Raw genomic sequence first — 18,609 nt, forward strand, 5'->3', positions numbered from 1 at the left:
CATTTGTTTTTATGGACTTTCACGTCTGTTGACAAGAAAGACGTTCAGAGAGAAACTGACGCCAATGCAAGCAAGTGGTGAAAATATACTGGTCCCAGTGTCACATCCGCATGGGATGGAGTGGCACAAGGCAGAAAGACGCCACCTGTTGGTGTGCGAGGGAATTTCCATGCTAAAGTTTCCGGATCCAGTCTGGCGCCACAGGAAATTCAGAAGTTTGGGTAATCTGTGGTTATAGTCTTTACCAGAAACGGCATTACTGAAGGTAAGTAGCTTCTTTACCAGAAAATGCATTACTGAAGTTAAGTAGCTTATTCGTTTGGCCACCTCAACAGGTCATTACATTTTTGCAGGTTAAATATTATTATTCTTAGTGACTCAAGTAATTACTATGTTCTACTTGTATTTATTTTAAGGCGGAGGGGGGTAAACTTAATCATTTGGGCTAAAAGAAAGCTTTTTTCAGAAAGTTCACCAAAAAAAAGCGCAGAAAACATTTGCGCCTGTGATCTGGTATGCATGTTGTACTGGCAGCCTTGGTTTTTATGCTGTCACAAATTGGTCTGATTTTTGTATGTGATTGTGTTTTATATTATTTCTTTGCTAGGTCTTAGGTAAAGGAATAGCTGGGAGCATTGGAGTGGTAACATCTATTAATGAACAAGAAGGCATAGCAACTGTCAGATTTCCATCTTCAGACTTCAGAAAGACATCCAAAGCATCAGACACATTGACAATTCCATTATTTAGGCTATGTGTCCCTAGATCAGAGGTAAGATTGAATTTCAAGTCTATATTGGAGTTTACATTTAAATTGAACTCTGCAATAGTAATTATGACTGATACGATTCATGACGTTGAGCACATACTTGGAAGAATGAGAGACAAATGGATTGCAAGCTTTTTCAAGTGCCATCTAAGTTGTAGCAGATCATTGTCATTTTAAACCAGAGATGACTAGAAACGATCAGAACTGCCGGCTATTTCTTGCAGGTGATCTGGATGAAAGACAAGTAATAGAAGCTTGCTGTGCAATTGAGTCTGGAAACTGTCTTCAGTATTGGTAGCATATGAGAACCTGTGCAAGCTATCTTTCCACTACCTCCACCCCTGGCCTAAGCAAACTGGAACAGATGTGCCCTCCCGTCTGATCAACTGCACTGCAATAAATACTTCTTGAGGATAGGCTGCCCTACAGCATGTTGAGTCTGAGAGGGAACATACCCGAAGGGGAGGTGAATGTAAAATATTCTCCAGCTGATTGAAAACATAATGCCTTTGTGAGGTAACCCTGCTTTGATTGAAAGGCAAATTAGACTTTTTGCTGATAGGAGTGGTATGAAAGCAAATATGGTCAGAGAAACCCTGCACTTCTTGCACAAGGTCTGAAAATGACCATGTATTAGGGATAGAATAGAGGGCGAGAAAAGGAAACTCGGAGGTAATGATATTGTACTAGTGAGAAATTATTAATTAATGGTTTAGGTGGGACCATTGGTGCACCTTAACTAATGAGGCTAAAGGTGAGACGATCCATAGCTTAAGTGAGAAGAAGGAACCCATTCTAGTATGACATATTCTGGTACGAACTGTGTACAGACACTGTACTAATATGAAAGACTGGTATGATTCCCAGCACTTATTAGAGTGGTGGACAAATTCTACACTAGTGGGAATCACCTACAGTGATGTTGAGCATGAGTGTAGATATTAATACTTCAAAAAGTACAGTTGCTATGGGGCCCAAACGTTTGAGGGGTACAATGCACCCAAATTGTAGCTGGGGGCCTATATTGTTTGCTTGCATGGCACACTTGATACACAAGTGATGGCAAACGGTCCTGCAATAAAAGGGTTGGCAAATTGTCCGCCTCAGCATTAATAATAAGATGAAGAGAATCCCCAGAACCAAGGACAAACTAAAGACAATAAGGGAGAAGGTGAGACATAAGGCTAGTGGACAAGAGATGAGAAAGATGGTATTAGATATTGTATTTTGAAAACAACGTTCCTGTTATTGAAAAAAATAATTAGGACTTTTGTGATGTGACCGTAAAACTGACCTATATTAACCTTCCATATTTACATTGTTGGAAGAGGTTTGTAGGGCAGGTTGTTGATTTAATGTTTTTACCGTATTGCATTAAGACTAGCTCTTGAGTTGCAGTCTCTGCACTCCTAAATACCTAAAGATGGCATGCTTAAAAAGTTAAATATGCTGTAACTCTATTTTATTACTGTTGTCTGTATATAGAAGGTTTACACTTGGAATTTCCACCAAGGTAAATAGGAGCCATTCAGAGCTCCTAATTCTACTTTTGTTCATCACTTGTCTTTGGAAACTTTCAGGTAGTTTGATTTCACTTCTCCAGGCTACTTTGCTTACATATCAACTGAGATATATCCGTCTATGCTCAGAGATCAAAATATGTTTCTAAAGGATATTTGCTCTGACTGATTCCTTGCTTGAACAACGTCTCAAATGCCAGGCTGGATCTGGAAATTATCTCCAGTCACCAGTGCCAGATGGCATTGTTAATAGTCAAATACAATGTTTCACTGCTCCACTAAAAATTATATGTTGATTGCTTATATTGCGCCATGTGCCCCAGTTATGCCTGTTGGCTTTTTTCCTGGACTCCATAGACATGGGATACTGAGCTGTTGGGAATCTTCTCAACTATGTTATAGACATTTATTTGACTTTTTCTAGTATTTTTGCTGTATGTCAGTTCCAAAATCATGTGTCCTCAAGCCATGTAATATGTTGGTCACTGACCATCATGCTGCTTGCTTTTGGCTTTGTGGAATGAGCATAACCGTGCCTCACTTGCACACTGCTAATGGATGCAACTGACTGCTCTCCAGGGAGGAGAGTCTAAGCTTGTTATGGCTTCTATGAAGAAAAGTCAGACTCTTTTCAAGAACAGGACCAGGTCAAGATTTGGAAGTAGATCGAGATCCAGTTCTTCTTTCTTAGAAAGAAGGCACAATAAGCTTAGAAAGAGCACCACTCCTCTCAGCATGGCAAGAAGACAAAAAGGGAAAAGTCTCACTTATTCTTTTCTTCTTCTGAAGCAATACCCATGTTAAAGCCCCTCCCACCATAAATTAACTTCTTAACGCTTTCAGAAAGGCAGTGATGGATGTTTTTGCCATTCCTTCCTATTGGGTGTTACTGTTGGCTCCCAATGAGTTTTTTCCTCACACACGGTTCAGCTGAGCAAGTTCATTATGGAGCAGTGAATAAATAAGCCACAGAAGCACTTAATATTTCCCTTAATTCAGAATAACAAAACACCACTCTCTTCACAGAAGTCTTTGGCTGGGAATGGAATTTTCTTTTTTATTGATGCCTTAATGTAGCATGCTAAGGGTGCTTGGGCCAGTCCACAGACTGATCCTCTAATGTTGATGTTGCCCTTAAAAAATATCATCTAGCTCTTTCCAACTGTACCAATCAACACATCCTTCTCCAGAGAGTCTGATATCCAAGTTTATTCTAGTATGATGAAGCTGTACCCACAGACACAGAATCTAAGAAAATAACTACACTTGGTAAAAGGGTGTTTGCATAGGGTAATGTGGCACTCCTATCTTTTAATGCTACTAGCTTTCTTGGTATGTACACTCTATCTCTGTTGGAGGTAGCAGCCATTGAAGTTTCCACTTTGTCTGAGCAGAAATCCTCCAAAATGGAATGGATACCTGAAGATGGGTGATGTTGACACGATCGATGTACTGGCTCGCTCAGTGACTTCCATAATTGCCTTTCATAGACATGCATTGAAGAGGACAACTGCTTCTTAAATGATGCACAAACTAAACTGATCCCTCTGATTTTTGATAGCCAACACCTTTTTGGTGAGAAGGCAGGTACATCTTCTGATCCATAGATTTAGGTGTTAATGCGATCAGTTTGGAATGCTAAGGCCTCAGCAACAGACAGCAAATCACTTTGTTTCGTCCTTCATCTGTTGGGTAGAGGTTGGCAAGACTAGTCCTTTTCTTCTTCAACCCCACCAGTGACAAAACTACTCTGATTATTTCAAAAGTGTAATCATTCAACACCCATTGAGGTTGGGTGGCAGATTTTCTTAGGAAATGGAAGATTACTTTAGACCATTGGGTATTGCAGATTATGAAAAGAGGGTATGCCCTGACAGGTTTTTTTTTCTCTAAAAAAACAAATTATCATAACAATGCGGGGGAAAAAATAGAAGTGAAAACATTTCACATTACATTAGACAATATTGGGTTGTATAATAGAGCTGCCAGATAGAGATTTAGACAATATGCTGATAAACATCAATCACAATGTTGCATCTTAGAAAAACATCTAGATACGCCCAGATATCAATTTCCGTTTCTAAGAGTTCTGTGGTTCTGTTGAACAACTAGAATATGACATCTTGCCTATACCAGATCATTGTTGAGTATCAGGTCTTCCCTTGGGTTCCCTTTTTATATTTCCTGTCCCTTTGCATATAGGTTTGAAATGGGAGCCAAATGTTATCAGCTTTTGTCATTGTGTCATGGATGAGGGTTGTCAATTTCTCATTAGTGAAGACTGACAAACTTTCAGAACGCCACCCGTGAGGTGGGAGGGGGTGGAGGGGTGGGTGCAATACAATCCGGCTTCCATAATTGAACAAGAACCATTTTGGCTGCAAAAAGTAAGTGAATTATCAATTTTCTAGAATGAGTTGCAAGTCTCTGTGGAGTCCTTACCTGTAGCCACCAACAGTATAATGAAGGGGTCCACTATGAGTTGTATAGCTGTAATGTCTTATATGTTTTGCACTATTATTGTCCAACAATCTTGAACTCTCAAGCAGGGCCACCACATATGCATCATGTCACCTCATTGACCACACTCCTTCCAGCACAAATTGATACTCCCAAAAATAGCTTTCAGTCTTACATGGGTGAAATACCAGCATGTTATCAATTTATAATCGCTTTCTTTGTGCTGAACACAAATATATGATTTAGATGCTCTTGCCCGTATCTTCTCCTAGGTCTAATCTGTGAAGGAGCAATTCTATTCCAGTGGCTTGAGCATTACGGGGATTTGTAAGTGTTAATGCATAATGTGGGTATATGGCAAGGATGTTTCCCATCTCTGTGTTCCATCATGAAACAATGACTCTAAGGCGGATTGTTCTCTGCTCACTTTCCCTTGTGTCTGAGTGATGCCCACCGAGTGTTGTAATTGGGTATATCTTAAATAATTGTTGAGACTTAAGTAAAAATGGTCACTCCATGACTCTCTTGTCATTAATTTTACCTTCTCAAACAAGTCCTCCCATTCTAATGGCTTGCCGCTGTTCCACTGATGTAACTTTATATATTTGTCCATGCAGAAATCAGGGTTAAACGTGATGGAAGTCTTTGAAGAGGGAGTGTCATTTTTCCTTGTTAAATTATTCCAATACTAAAGAAGTACCTTCCCCACTGCCAATGGCATATCCATTTCAGTAGCCCTGTTCCTTTGCCACTACCACAATAGGTTGGACAAGGGTAGTGAGGTAAGGTTTTGTTCAGTTGTAACCCACAGCTTTTCTACTGACTTGTGATCCCACTCCAAAGCTGGGTGCAATTGGGCTGCATAAATATAGTTTTCAATATGCCGGAGTCCCACTCTGCTCCTGTTTGCCTTTCGAAACATTGTTAATCCTCTTCTGTTATATGTTAATCTATTTGTTTAGCGCAACGATTACTGCAAGGGGTGTCCTGGTGCTAATAGAGATAACTGACACATCAGTAAAGTGAATCTACAATAAACAGCCACAGCAAACCAAAATTGACTAGCAAGACCTAGTTCCTGGAAAGCCAGACCTTTAGTGGCTTTCTAAAATGGAGCAAAGACAGAATTTCCACAAGATGACAGGTAGTTCATTCCAAAGTTTGACGGCTCTTTCTGAAAACGTTTTACCCCATTAGCAACTGCACTTAGTTCTCTGTAGGTCCAGCAATCGAGTCTCAGAGGAGCTTAGGCAGCATGTAGGAAAGTAATGATAACATTTTATAGATGGCCAAATCAGGTTGATGCCATGAACTGCTTTGAAATGATAGCAGAGGAATTTGAAAGCCACTCTTTTGGTCACTTGGAGGCAGCTCAAGCTGATGAGGAGGTCAAACATGGAATACCTACTGCCATTTTTACAGCAGCATTTTGTCGCCTCCGCATCATTCTCATTTGCCCCTTATCCATTCCAAAAAAACAGCTTTACAGTAATCTAAGCATGGTCAATGGGTCACTACTCGTATTCACTACCCGTTGTACGTTCTTAGTGAAAAAGCTCAGAATTTTCTTCAGCACCTTCTGCAAACAAAACCACAAAAAAAAACAGGCAGAGACCACCTGTTTAACCTGTCCCACCAAAGAGAGGTCAGGTTGCAGATACACTCCCAGATTTTTTACCACAGGGACAGGGCGGACAGAACAAGAAGCAGGAACAAAATCTGATGCAAGCAAACTGTTATTGAGAGTTTTGTACCCAGAGTAGTTCTGTTTTTTGCAAGTTAAATTTTAGGGAGTTATGTTGTAGCCAGGTTTTAACGGCTCACATAAAGTGGTGAAAAGGTCCAAAAGGTCCTGCGTTTGACTTTTTCATCATGATGATTAGCGGGGTATCATCAACATACTTCATACATCACAGCCCAAACAAATGAATCCATTTCACCAGAAGACAAATGTAAATATTCTAGAATGTAGGGATAAGTGCTGTCCCTTGTGGTACTCCCTAATGCAGAGTCTTGAATTTAGACGTATAAGCAGAGGGAGATTAACTGCTTGAGTCTAGTTGATAAGGTGCAATCTGCACTACTCTGAGGCCCTGTCTTTTAGCCTAATTTAATGCACCCTGGCCAGGAGGACCATAGTGAATGCTGCAGACAAGCCCAGAAGTACCAAGGCTGAAGGCTCAGCCTGGTTCAATAGCATGCAACGGTCATCCACTATGGCCAGCAAGGCTGTCTCGGTGCTGTGTGAGGGGCATTAACCCAGTTGGACTGAATTTTAAATTTGGCCATTTACTAATCTCACCAAAAGAGGTTGGTTCACATATCATTTATTTAAATCTATTTACTGTGCGTATAACAGGGTTATGCATTTTGAAGAACTTTTGCCCACATTTAGCATACACAAGGCCGCCTGTAAGAACCGCTAGATCAGAGTATAATTCCCTCCAGGTCAACGGACAAGGTATTGCTGTTTTCCTCTGCTCTGCTGACGTTTCCTCTAGATTGCAGAAGAGGCGTCTTATATTGTTAGATGTACTGTTCCCAGGTATAACCTTCCATTGATCTAGAAGTATGAGCAGGGGCACAATGGGCAAAAGGCGATTTGCTAGTGTTTTATAATCCAGATTGAGCATAGATAAGAGACGGTATGAAGCCATGTCAGTTGGATCACAGTACGGCTTCAGGAGTGACACTATAAGGCCTCCCTGAAAGTTGGTGGCTGCAGGCCATCCTCTTTTGCAGCCACATATACTCTGGTGAGGTGAGGTGGGGGGGGGGGGGATGGGGAAGGTAGGAGGTCTGTATAGGTTTTATAGAATTCATCTGGTAGCACTTCCAGAGTGAGGGTTTTACCTATTGGCAAATCGTCTGTGATACCTTTAACATCTATTTCAGTGATGGACTCACTGCTCAAATGTGGTCTGTGAGAGCTGACATCAAGACAAATAGTCTCCGATATCTGCATCGGAGACCCGTGGGCCTTCCTCATAGAGGGTGCTACAATATTCAAGGCACACTCTTGATATCGTTTCCGCGTTTATGATCCACACTGAGTCTCTCCGATTCGTCAGCTTCTGCGTGTTGGCGCACTAAATGTTCCCTATAGCTGAAACCCTTAAGGCGCTACCCTTGGGTTGCCTATTTCTCCTTTTCGGTGATTATTGTGTGGTGCGTTCTCGGTTGTTAACCACCCCTCTCTCCTGCTGCCTATGGGTATTCACCAGAGCTGTCATATCCCTCTCTAGGGTGTGTCATATCCCCACTACCGCTCCAATGCAGTAGCCTGCACGACCACATTAAAAGCCTCCCATTCCACCCCCGGGTGTATCCTGGTTGCCCCAGTATTGGAACTTTCATAGATTCTCATGCTTTGTATCATTCCCCCGTCGTCGGATTGGGAGCCTTGGTAAATAAAAAAAATACCATAGCAATAGACACAAAAGAGAAAAATTAGGCCTAGGCCTCATCTCATTTTGTAGCTTATCCACCTCTTTGTGTAAAAGAGCCCAAACTTTCTGCAGTAACCTATCAGCACAGCCTCACCCCATAGAACCCTCCTGAGAGAACCTCAGAGCCTCAGATTTTTCTACCGCACGTTGTGCTAGGGAGTCTCCTCTGAGCTCAGCTCAGTTTTTTCTCTACAACTTGGATTCTTTTACATTTTCTTCAAATTAAAATGTCTGACAAGGAGAAGACAGCATTATTTAGAGCTTGTGCTACTTGTTCTAAGAAGAGACTGTTTGTGGAGGAGAAGCATGAGGACTGTATCTACTGCTTGTACCCGGACCACTATGCCACAGATTGTAAAATCTGTAGGACTTTCTCCGCAAAGACTTTGAGAGACAGAGAGGGCCGCCTGTTAACTTGGCTGCAGAAGATGAAGTCTCGTAAGGAAGTAATTTCATCTGACGATGAGGACTCTTCAGCTGCGTCCTCCAGAAGATCCAGAAAAAGGAGTAGGTCATCCCCTTCTACTTCTACTGGGCCACCTGTCAAAGCCTTAGAAAAGATCTCTGATAGGTCTGAAAAGGCTAGTCCCATTAAATCTCCTCACCGAGGTGAAAAGGAGAGGCTGGGACAGGCTGCAGAGTCAAACAACCAAAAAAGTGAAAAAATATGTTTCTGTTACTTCTCCACCATCTCATAAGGAGAAGGAGGGCAAAAAACCTTCTACTGACCCTCAGGAAGGAAGGCCTGAGGAAAAACAGCGTCCATCGACGACGAAATGAGCAGGTACGTCGACGACAACTTCTAAGAAAGACCAGAGTACTCGTATGGCTCCGTCGACGATCCCGTCGACAGTGACTTCGTCGACGACGGCAGCCTTGATAACTTCGTCGACGTTTAAAGTGCCTGTTTCCTGCTCGTCGACGATAGTGTCTACATTCTCGACGTCGACGATTATGACAGCGAAGGTGGTGTCGACAGCGGCTACGACAACGAGGACGACATCGACGACGACGGCTAAAATGTTGATGATGACGAGTTCGTCGATGACACTGTCGATGATTAATCCACCGTCGACGACGAAAACTCCGTCGACGAGATCCTTTTCTCTGTCGGCTGTCCCGTCGACGGTTCTACCGACGACGATCACACCGATGTTACCGTCGATGACGAGTCCGTCGACGATCCAAAAAGTCCGCATTTCAATAAAAAGGCAACAAATAACCCCAGAGAGGACTTCTCCTAGGCGGGTAACACCTTTGCCTCCCACTCTGCTATTGGATGAGGAGTCTGACGAGGATGATAATGGGCCTTATGGGGATGCCTACAGCCCATCAGACTTAAATGTAAAGTGTCAAGATACAGATTCTGAATACTATTATGATGAAGAGCGCCAGTATGTCCAACAGGACAGGCCTCCACAGGATTTACGTCAGGACATGGTGGCGATGCCGTCTTCTCTGATTTCGGATTTGCAATTAATGTTGCAGGATTATAGGAACAGGTTTCGTACGCAGATGGCAGTACAACAGGAGCGTCCTCCTACTCCATCTATGCCTGCTACTTCTGCGGCTGCAGTGACGCCAGTGGTTTCACAGGTTGCAGAACCAGCCCCTAGAGAAACTTACCAAGAGTTTGTGCCTGTTCAGGATGATGATGTCTCCTCTGATGACAATCTTCAAGAAGATCCTCCTCAGGATCCAGATAGAAATTTTGATGATGATGATGACCTTCAGGATCCGGATGCTCCAGTTACGGATACTGCTACCTCCCCTCCAGCTGATATTGGAGGTTTCCATAACCTTATGGAGATGGCATCTAAGAGATTTGGCCTGCCGATTACTACTGTTCAGACAGACTGTTTACTTTATGACTTTAAAGAACCTTACAAGAAGTCCATTCAGTCAATCCCAATAATAGAACACGTATGGTCAAAAGGTATTAAAGTCATGCAAAATCCGGCGACAGTTATCCCTGTTCTTCCCCGGCTGGAGAAGAAGTATAAAGCACCAGAGGGCAGTCCAGCTTGCCTACTTGGACAACCAAAACCGGATTCTGTCATTTTCCAAGTGGCGCAAAGTAAGTCTAAAAACCCATCGACTCCACTTACAACACCGCCAGACAAAGAAGGGAGACGTCTGGACAATGTGGGCAAAAGATTCTCTTCCATGGCCAGTGTCTTGGTTCGAGCTGCGAATGCTCTTGCCTTCTTGGGCAGGTATGATCGCCAGATGTGGTGTGATTTGTCCCCATTTGTGGACCAGCTTCCAGAGGCTGCGAAAGATGAGGCCAGGAAGGTCCTGATAGAAGGAGAGCGTTCCTCTTCGGAGGTGATTGATTGTGCTATGGACATAGGTACTACTGCTTTTCGTGCTCTGGCTGGGTCGGCTGTATTAAGACGCCAGGGCTGGCTGTGGGCAACCTGGTTTCGCAAGGAGGTCCAGAACAAGATCTTAGATTTGCCATACGATGGAGACATGCTTTTCGGAAAGCATGTGGATGAAGCCCTTCAAGGTATCAAAAAGGACACGGACACAGCTAAGTCCTTGGGGTCTTTAAATTACCGTAAGATTCCATTCAGTGGTGCGAGGGGCAGAGATTTTTCCTCATACAGAGGGGGCAACCAACAGCGGTACTCTTCATACTCGCAATCCTCCCAATCTTACAAGCCCCAATACTCCAATCAACGCAGAGGCCAGTCGGCGTCTTTCTCTCGCCAACCGCAGAGGGGGCACCAAGGTCGTCTAGGACGGGACAATTCCAAACGGCAATAGCGGCCTCTCGGCTCTTTCTACTGTTCCCACCCCTCCGATGACATCCGTGTGGGGCAGGATTTCTCATTGTCTAAACAGTTGGAAGGTTATTACATCAGACCAGTGGGTCCTAAATATCATTCAGAGTGGCCACACGTTGGAGTTTCAACATCTTCCTCCAAATAGAGCTCCAGGCGCCAACGAGTCCAAACATCTGGGCCTGCTACGTCTCGAAGCCCACCAGCTTTTCATCAAGGGGGCAAGAGAACCCGTACCTCTTTCACAAAGGGGGAAAGGGTTTTATTCTAGGTTCTTCCTCGTTCGCAAGACGACAGATAAATGGCGCCCCATATTAGATCTACGGGAGCTCATCAAGCTCTCCTTCAGGATGGTCACTCTCCAGGATATTTTTCCTTTGCTAAATCCAGGAGATTACATGGCAACTCTGGATTTAGAGGATGCTGATTTCCATGTGCCGATCCATCCAGCTCACAGACAATACTTGCGCTTCACAGTAGGCAAGAGCCATTTTCAGTTCAAAGTACTTCCTTTTGGCTCCGGTCTGCACCAAGGATATTTACAAAGGTGTTGGCTCCGGTGGCAGCATTCTTCAGGAAACAATCTCTGGAAGTTTTTCCCTACCTGGACGACTGGATGGTCAAGGCTCCATCTTTCCAGGGAACTTCCAAGGCCATTTCAACCTGTATCCAGCTATTCAGCCACCTGGGCCTTCAGCTCAACAACGACAAATCGGTTCTTCAACCATCTAGGACTGCAAGGTTTCTGGGATCCATGCTAGACCCGACACGCTGCAAAGCATATCCAACAGAGGAACCTCAAAACAAATTGATGTTATCGGCTCGCCTCTTGATGAAGAGGAAATCCCTGTCAGTACGGCTCTACAAGTCCCTGCTCGGATCGATTTCATCCTGCATACCATTGATTCCACATTGCAGGCTGCGAATGCGTCCTCTGCAAGAGCAACTCGACCAGCAGTGGTGCCAGGCGGAGGGCTCTTTTGACGACAGGATTACGGTGACACCAGCAATGAAAAAAGCATGCGGCTGGTGGTTGGTGAAGGACAACATCGCGAAGGGGTTAACATTCACACTTCCGCCTTCTCCCATGGTTATCACCACGGACGCCTCGTTAGAAGGCTGGGGAGCAGTGCTCCAGGAACTGCACGTGAGTGGTCACGGGGATTCAGTTCAACGCAGGTGCCACATCAACCTGTTAGACCTCAAAGCCATTCGATTAGCCTTACAGGCTTTTCTGCCACTAATTCAGACATGTTCAGTGCTGGTCCGGACGGACAATACAACGGCCATGCACTATATCAACAAGCAGGGCGGGACAAGATCCAGGATTCTCTTCAAAGAAGCTCAAGTGATTTGGAATTGGGTGATTCTTCACAATTATTGCTCTGAAGGCAGAACACCTCCCAGGTTCGCTCAATATTACGGCGGATGCCCTGAGTCGACAGAAATCGAGCAGTCACGAATCGGAATTGGACCAAACCATTCTGGAGGAAGTGTTTTCGGTCTGGGGAACCCCGACCATAGACCTGTTTGCAACTCCGGAGAACACCAAATGCCGGTACTATGCAAGCAGGGATCACCATCCGGGGTCCTTGGGGAACGCGCTTTCGATTGCCTGGTACAGCGCATTCTTTTACGCTTTTCCTCCGATACCTCTAATCCCGAGGTTGATCAGGAAAATCAAGGCGGAGCCGTGCAGAATGATCTTGATTGCACCGGCGTGGCCCCGCCAGTTCTGGCACACAGAATTCCTCCTGCTCTCTCAGGACCATTCAATTCACCTGCAACCGGTTCCTTCTCTGTTGTCGAGGTCTCAGGGTCAAGTGCTCCATCTGGACCCGAGCTCACTTCACTTGACAGCGTGGCTCCTGGGCACAGGGAATTCCAAGATCTAACCCTCACCAAGGAGTGTAGGGACATCTTGTCTCAAGCTCAAGTGCCAAGTACGAACAGAACTTATAGAGCAAAGTGGAAAAGGTTCTGCCTCTCGTGTCGAAAGCAACACCTTCACCCTTACACTTCAGCTCCGCATCAGAATTTGCCATATCTTCTGTCGCTAGCTAAATCTGGATTGGCTCATTCTTCTGTTAAAGTTCATCTGGCAGCCATCGCAAGTTTCAGACGGACGTCTTCAGGTCCTTCGCTTTGGTCCGCTAGGATTGTCAAGCAGTTCTTGAAAGGCCTGTTCAGGGTTTTTCCTCCAGTCCGTCCTCCTCCACCAGTCTGGCAACTTAATTTGGTCTTAGACCAGCTAATGAGGGCACCGTTTGAACCCATTCACAAAACGGACCTTAAATTCCTATCTTGGAAGTTAGCTCTTCTGTTGGCATTGACATCAGCCAGAAGGATTAGCGAGCTCCAGGCACTGACAATCGTGGAGCCTTCCTGCAATTCAAACGGGATGTCCTGATCCTACGGACAAATCCAAAGTTCATCCCTAAGGTTCCAACTGACTTCCATCTGAATGAACCCTTAATTTTGAAGTCTTTTTTCCCACGACCTACAACTCCAGCAGAGAGGTCCTTGCATTCTTTGGACGTTCAAAGGTGTCTAAAGTTCTATTTGGAGCGCACAAAACCTTTTAGGAAATCTTCACAACTGTTCGTCTCCTACAGTGCCCCGCGGAAAGGTTTTCCGCTGTCCAAACACAGCATTTCTCGCTGGATTTCCAGTGCTATTCAGTTCCGTCATCAACAAGCGGGCAAACCGCTGGAAAGAAGAGTCCGTGCACATTCCACAAGATCAGTGGCTCTATTTTCAGGAGTTCCTATCGAGGGCATCTGCAGGGCAGCAACGTGGAGCAGTGCGCATACCTTCACGAAGCACTACTGCCTGGATTCCTCTAGGAAGGATGATGCAGCTGTTGGACAGGCAGTCCTATGGAATCTTTTTCAACGAGAGGTGAGCTTTCCCTACAATCCCTCCTTCCTGTGTTGCACATTTTGTTTCACTTGTGTTTTTCCTTGCTGAGGTTACATGTGTGTATATATTTATATATTTATTTATATATATATATATATGTATGTATATATATATATATATATATATACATGTATACATATTTGGTTTTTCCAATGTGAGTCTCTATGTAGCAAGGTGCTGATATTCCTATTACAACATGTGCTTTTATGGCTTACTGCTAGCTACTCTGATACAAAACATGGGAATCTATGAAAGTTCCAATACTGGGGCAAGAAAACAAGTTACTTACCTGTAACTTTGGTTCCCCAGTATTGGTAACTTTCATAGATTCCCATGCGCCCATCCTCCTCCCCTGGGAAAGCTCGGCCTTTTTACTGATAGTGGCTGTTGCACACCGGCTACGAAAATCTGAGGCTCTGAGGTTCTCTCAGGAGGGTTCTCTGTGGTGAGGCTGTGCTGATTGGTTACTGCAGAAAGATTGGGCTCTTTTACACAAAGAGGTGGATATGCTACAAAATGAGATGAGGCCTAGGCCTAATTTTTCTCTTTTGTGCCTATTGCTATGGTATTTTTTTTTATTTACCGAGGCTCCCAATCCGACGACGGGGGAATGATACAAAGCATGGGAATCTATGAAAGTTACCAATACTGGGGAACCAAAGTTACAGGTAAGTAACTTGTTTTCTTCTCTTCAAAATAATTGAAAATGATTTGTCTGTTTCTCCAGGAAAGCATCTTCCAAGAGCAATGCGCTCTGGGGTCTCCATGTGATTATCGGAGGGTGGGGTATGCTCCATTGCATATGTAGCAATAAGGGCTTATGGTACTATACCGTCCGTCCCATGTACTCAGCATGCATGATCATCTGGTGTAGTGATCTAGAAGCCAAAACCCGATACAATCACACATGTAAGTTGTGTGGTGAGGAAGAAAAGGAGTATTCCTGGTATTGAGCGTGACTCTTCTGCCAAACATCTTCCGGGTTCCGATCCTAGAGCCAATAAACACATGTTTGTGACACTTACATTGTTGGGGAAGGGTTTAAAGGTGGGCAGGAGTGGTCCAGCGCTGTATCGAGCACTCAGTTGGTATTCTCCTCTACCCCCGCAGCACTGGAACTGCTGTTTTTGTGGCTAATTTCACTATCCATTAGTCAAAGAAGGCTTGCTGGTCCGCACTGGGGTCACAAATGCACCCAGGTGTTGGGTCCTGTCCATCTAGCCATCGCAAAACCATGACCTATCTACCCTCCAAGTCCTTCGAGCTAAGTAGTATGGTAGTGGACCTGTGGCTCTACCTGAAGGAATACTATTTGAGCGCCCCTACTCCTTAGGTATGAATAGATTTTTTTTTATTACTGAACCCATGGCCTTAACATTACACGTCAGGAATGTATATTTAGAAATGGTCATTTCAGCAACTAGGTGTAAGTGGCCCCTTGTTCCAAACCCTCAACCCCACCGGAACTGTGGGTGCCCCCTATATGCCTGCGAGATCCATTCCATTTGATCCTGTGTGGTGAGTGATAATTTCACAACATGAAAAAATTGCCTGCGATGCACAATCCTCAGAACCCGCAACAACGGCCACCCACTCATCCATAACTATTCCTTATTAAAGGTTAAGTATGTCTAATTCCTCTCCGCTCCGATTTGGAGAAGAGGTGGGGACATAGTAAGAATTGTCAAATATACTCTCTGCTCTCCTGCTTTCCTGCCTGGCCCCCAGCTTTCACATCATGAAGCGGCGGCCGGCATGGCTCGCCGGTGGCGGGGCATGCGGGTCGCAGAGGAGGGCTGGTTTGTGCATATTTTAAAAAACAACAACTTACAGTTGCGCCACCTCCCGCATCTCCGCTACTGCTCTTCTCCGTCTCAGACAGAAGCACAGCCAGGCCCACTTACCAATCACAACGCTGCAATGCAGATTTGTGATTTGTAGGCACCCAGGCTCCCCTGACCAATCACAACACTGCAATCAGTGCTTTAAATGGGTCGGTACTGTCCGGTACGGAGTACCAGCACTTTTTTATTTTGGTCGGGAGAGTACCGGCACTTCTCAAGAGAAATGCTATACTTTTTATTGGGGAGTACCGGCACTTCTCAGAAACAAGCAGGTACTCTGGTACAGAGTACCTGCACTTCCATTTTCCCATTTCAAGCACTGACTGCAGTGCAACATTGTGATTTGTTTTGAGCGTCCTGGTCGTATGCTTAACGCTTAACAGCCTGCATGGAGAATGGAGAAAGCGCACATGACCAGTTTGGGCGGCCCGAGAGGGCCGACACACAGTCATTTAGAGGGCAAACCATTCCTGCCCTACCCTGCTCTGAGAGCAGAGCAGCCTTTCCCTCCCTCAAAGCAGCAGTAAGCATAAAATTATAATAACCAAGTTATCATTTTATGCTTCTTCTTCACACTGCTTAAAAGCAGTGGGGCGACGCTCCTCCGCCGTAGCGGAGGAGCTGCAACACCTTAGTCACCCAAGCATGAGACGCCATCTGGGTTCCACACCCCACTTAACGAATCCCTTCCGCTCACTGTTCTTGCTTCTAATATCACAAGTCATCTGCCAATTGGGGCATGAGGACAAGTTGTGCGTAGACCTCTATTATATCTAGTTCATGTACTGAGTCATCTCAGGAAGCCTCAGGTTGGGGAATCTCCCCCAGTGCTTCTGTTATACATCACCAACACTGCAGCCAGGGCCACCTCCCACCCTTCTTCCCTCTGTCCTTTCATATGGAGTTTTGCATTTTTCCACCTTTGCCTCCGGGCTTGTTCTCTTTTGGGTGCAGGTTTTGGTTTGAAGAGCACTTCTCCCACCACAGCCCTGTAGGCGTCCAGCCAGTGCCATGCTGCTGTGACATCTGTGAAAGTTGTTTTACCATCGAACATGGTCTTCAACGTAGCCGGATATAGCAAGGGTATTGAATACTGTGTTCTCGCAGGGCCCTTTTGATGGCAACAAAGGAGGGTGTCTTTTTGTGCACAGCCAGGGTGTAATCCAGATATACAGACACCTTCTGATTTCCTATTGTGACGAGGCCAGCTAGTCTCACCTGCCTCAGGTTGATGTCACGATCTTTATAATGCAGTAAATGGGCCACTACCATGATGAGAGAGACTTGTTGCAGCAGTGTTCATATAGGCAATGGGTGGTTGTAAGTGTTAGTCTGTGTTTTCATGTTGCACTTTTTCATCCAAATTTCCTTGGTCTTGATACAGAAGCCCCAGATCCACTATGACAGCGTCTATTTTCGTTTCCAGGGTCCGTCTCCAGCCGGTATTTTATCCTACTTGTCTGAGTCTTGCCAAGTGACTCATCTGCCGGTATCTACGACTGTAGCGTGTCGGAGTCTCATCCTAGACAGGGCAAAAGGAGCTGTATCACAGTTTGACTGGAGTGGGGCCAGGCGGATTGCCCCTCTACCTTGCACTCATTGTGCCCTAACACATACTGCAAGCTATCTGTCTATGGCTGGCGTGGCAGGTGTCTCTGCCAAGGCAGTGCAGTGGTGACAGCTGCTTTCCCCAGTGCTGTACAGGTGTGCTCAATGTTTACCTGGCGAACAGCTGTATGAACACTGTGGGTTTATTTTCTAATACTGATGGAGCCTGGTCTTCTCTTCTCCCTCCTGCGGCTCGTGGGAAAGTGGACATGCTCTTCTCAGTGCCTCCAGAGCAGCACTTGGATGTAGGCCAGGTTGCAGGAGCTAGGGCACTCTCACCGTGGGCCAATGTTCTGTGACCTCAGAAGTTGGGCCTCGAGTTGGGACTACTGGGGTAGGTCCACCTTCAGGACACACCGCGGCAGTTGACACCAACGGTCCGCGGCTGCCATTTTGAGACCGTCGCCCTCACAGGTTACCTCTCACCAATCCGCCACCTCCATCTGCTCACTGCACCACGGGGGCAGCCAGCCGGCTTTCCACTGGCTACCGGCCTACTGGGGTGTCTTTTGCTGGTGACCTTGAGCGCCAAGCACTGGATTTAGTGGCGTGTTTTGGCAGTGGACAGTGGGCGTGAGCTGCTGCCACCCTACACGGGCGCCAACCCACGCACCCAGTTGGTTAAAATATCTTTCACCGATTTTTGACAGCAAGGGGTAGTAAAGAAATAGGGTAAAAGAGTATTGCACAATCCTGGGTACCTTGTTTTCCCATTTAAAAGACATTAGTTAGTTCTGACTTTGGCTTATTGTAGCTTTCTCAAAGCTAAGTTAGAGTGCCTGTAAAACAGAGGAGACTGGGTAAAGCATTCACTTTAATATTAGTTACTGAACCATGATATCTGGAGCTTTCGCCATCTATATAGATCTTTGTACAAGGTATCAAACAGAGGTGGGATGTTATGTTGAACCATAGTAGATACTTCATTTGTCAAATAGACCCCCTGATATTTCAGTGAGGCCACGTGCCACTTAAACCCTGTCGCTCTCATCGATTCCTTACTGAGATCGTTAGTGTGTCACAGACACCTATAAATGAAATCCCAGCATTTGTAAAGCACACAGGTGTCCCGGCGCTGGGGGCCATTAGGAAGATGAAGCGAGCTATTGTCCAGAGTCACATGGTGCTGGGCTAACCTGCTACCAGCACTGGGAATCGAACCGTGAACCCCGTGGTCCGGAGTCAGGCACCTGCCCGCTGCGCCACACCTCTTCCAGATAGCATAGTTTACTTTAAAACGGGATAGGT

The 18,609-nt window shown here is 45.3% G+C and overlaps 1 protein-coding gene across 4 annotated transcripts in view; it reads left to right on the top strand.

Annotated features, from left to right (window-relative positions):
• Nucleotides 1-18,609, top strand: part of HECTD4 (HECT domain E3 ubiquitin protein ligase 4) — a 2,216,728-nt gene that overhangs the window by 1,017,695 nt on the left and 1,180,424 nt on the right. For all 4 annotated transcript variants that reach the window (XM_078667422.1, XM_078667425.1, XM_078667423.1 and 1 more), the window contains exon 42: nt 608-772. In XM_078667422.1, coding sequence (XP_078523548.1) covers nt 608-772 — 165 coding nt within the window. The remainder of the gene's footprint in view (nt 1-607; nt 773-18,609) is intronic.

Source organism: Lissotriton helveticus, chromosome 11 (assembly GCF_964261635.1).
Source record: "Lissotriton helveticus chromosome 11, aLisHel1.1, whole genome shotgun sequence".
Classification (NCBI taxonomy): domain Eukaryota; kingdom Metazoa; phylum Chordata; class Amphibia; order Caudata; family Salamandridae; genus Lissotriton; species Lissotriton helveticus.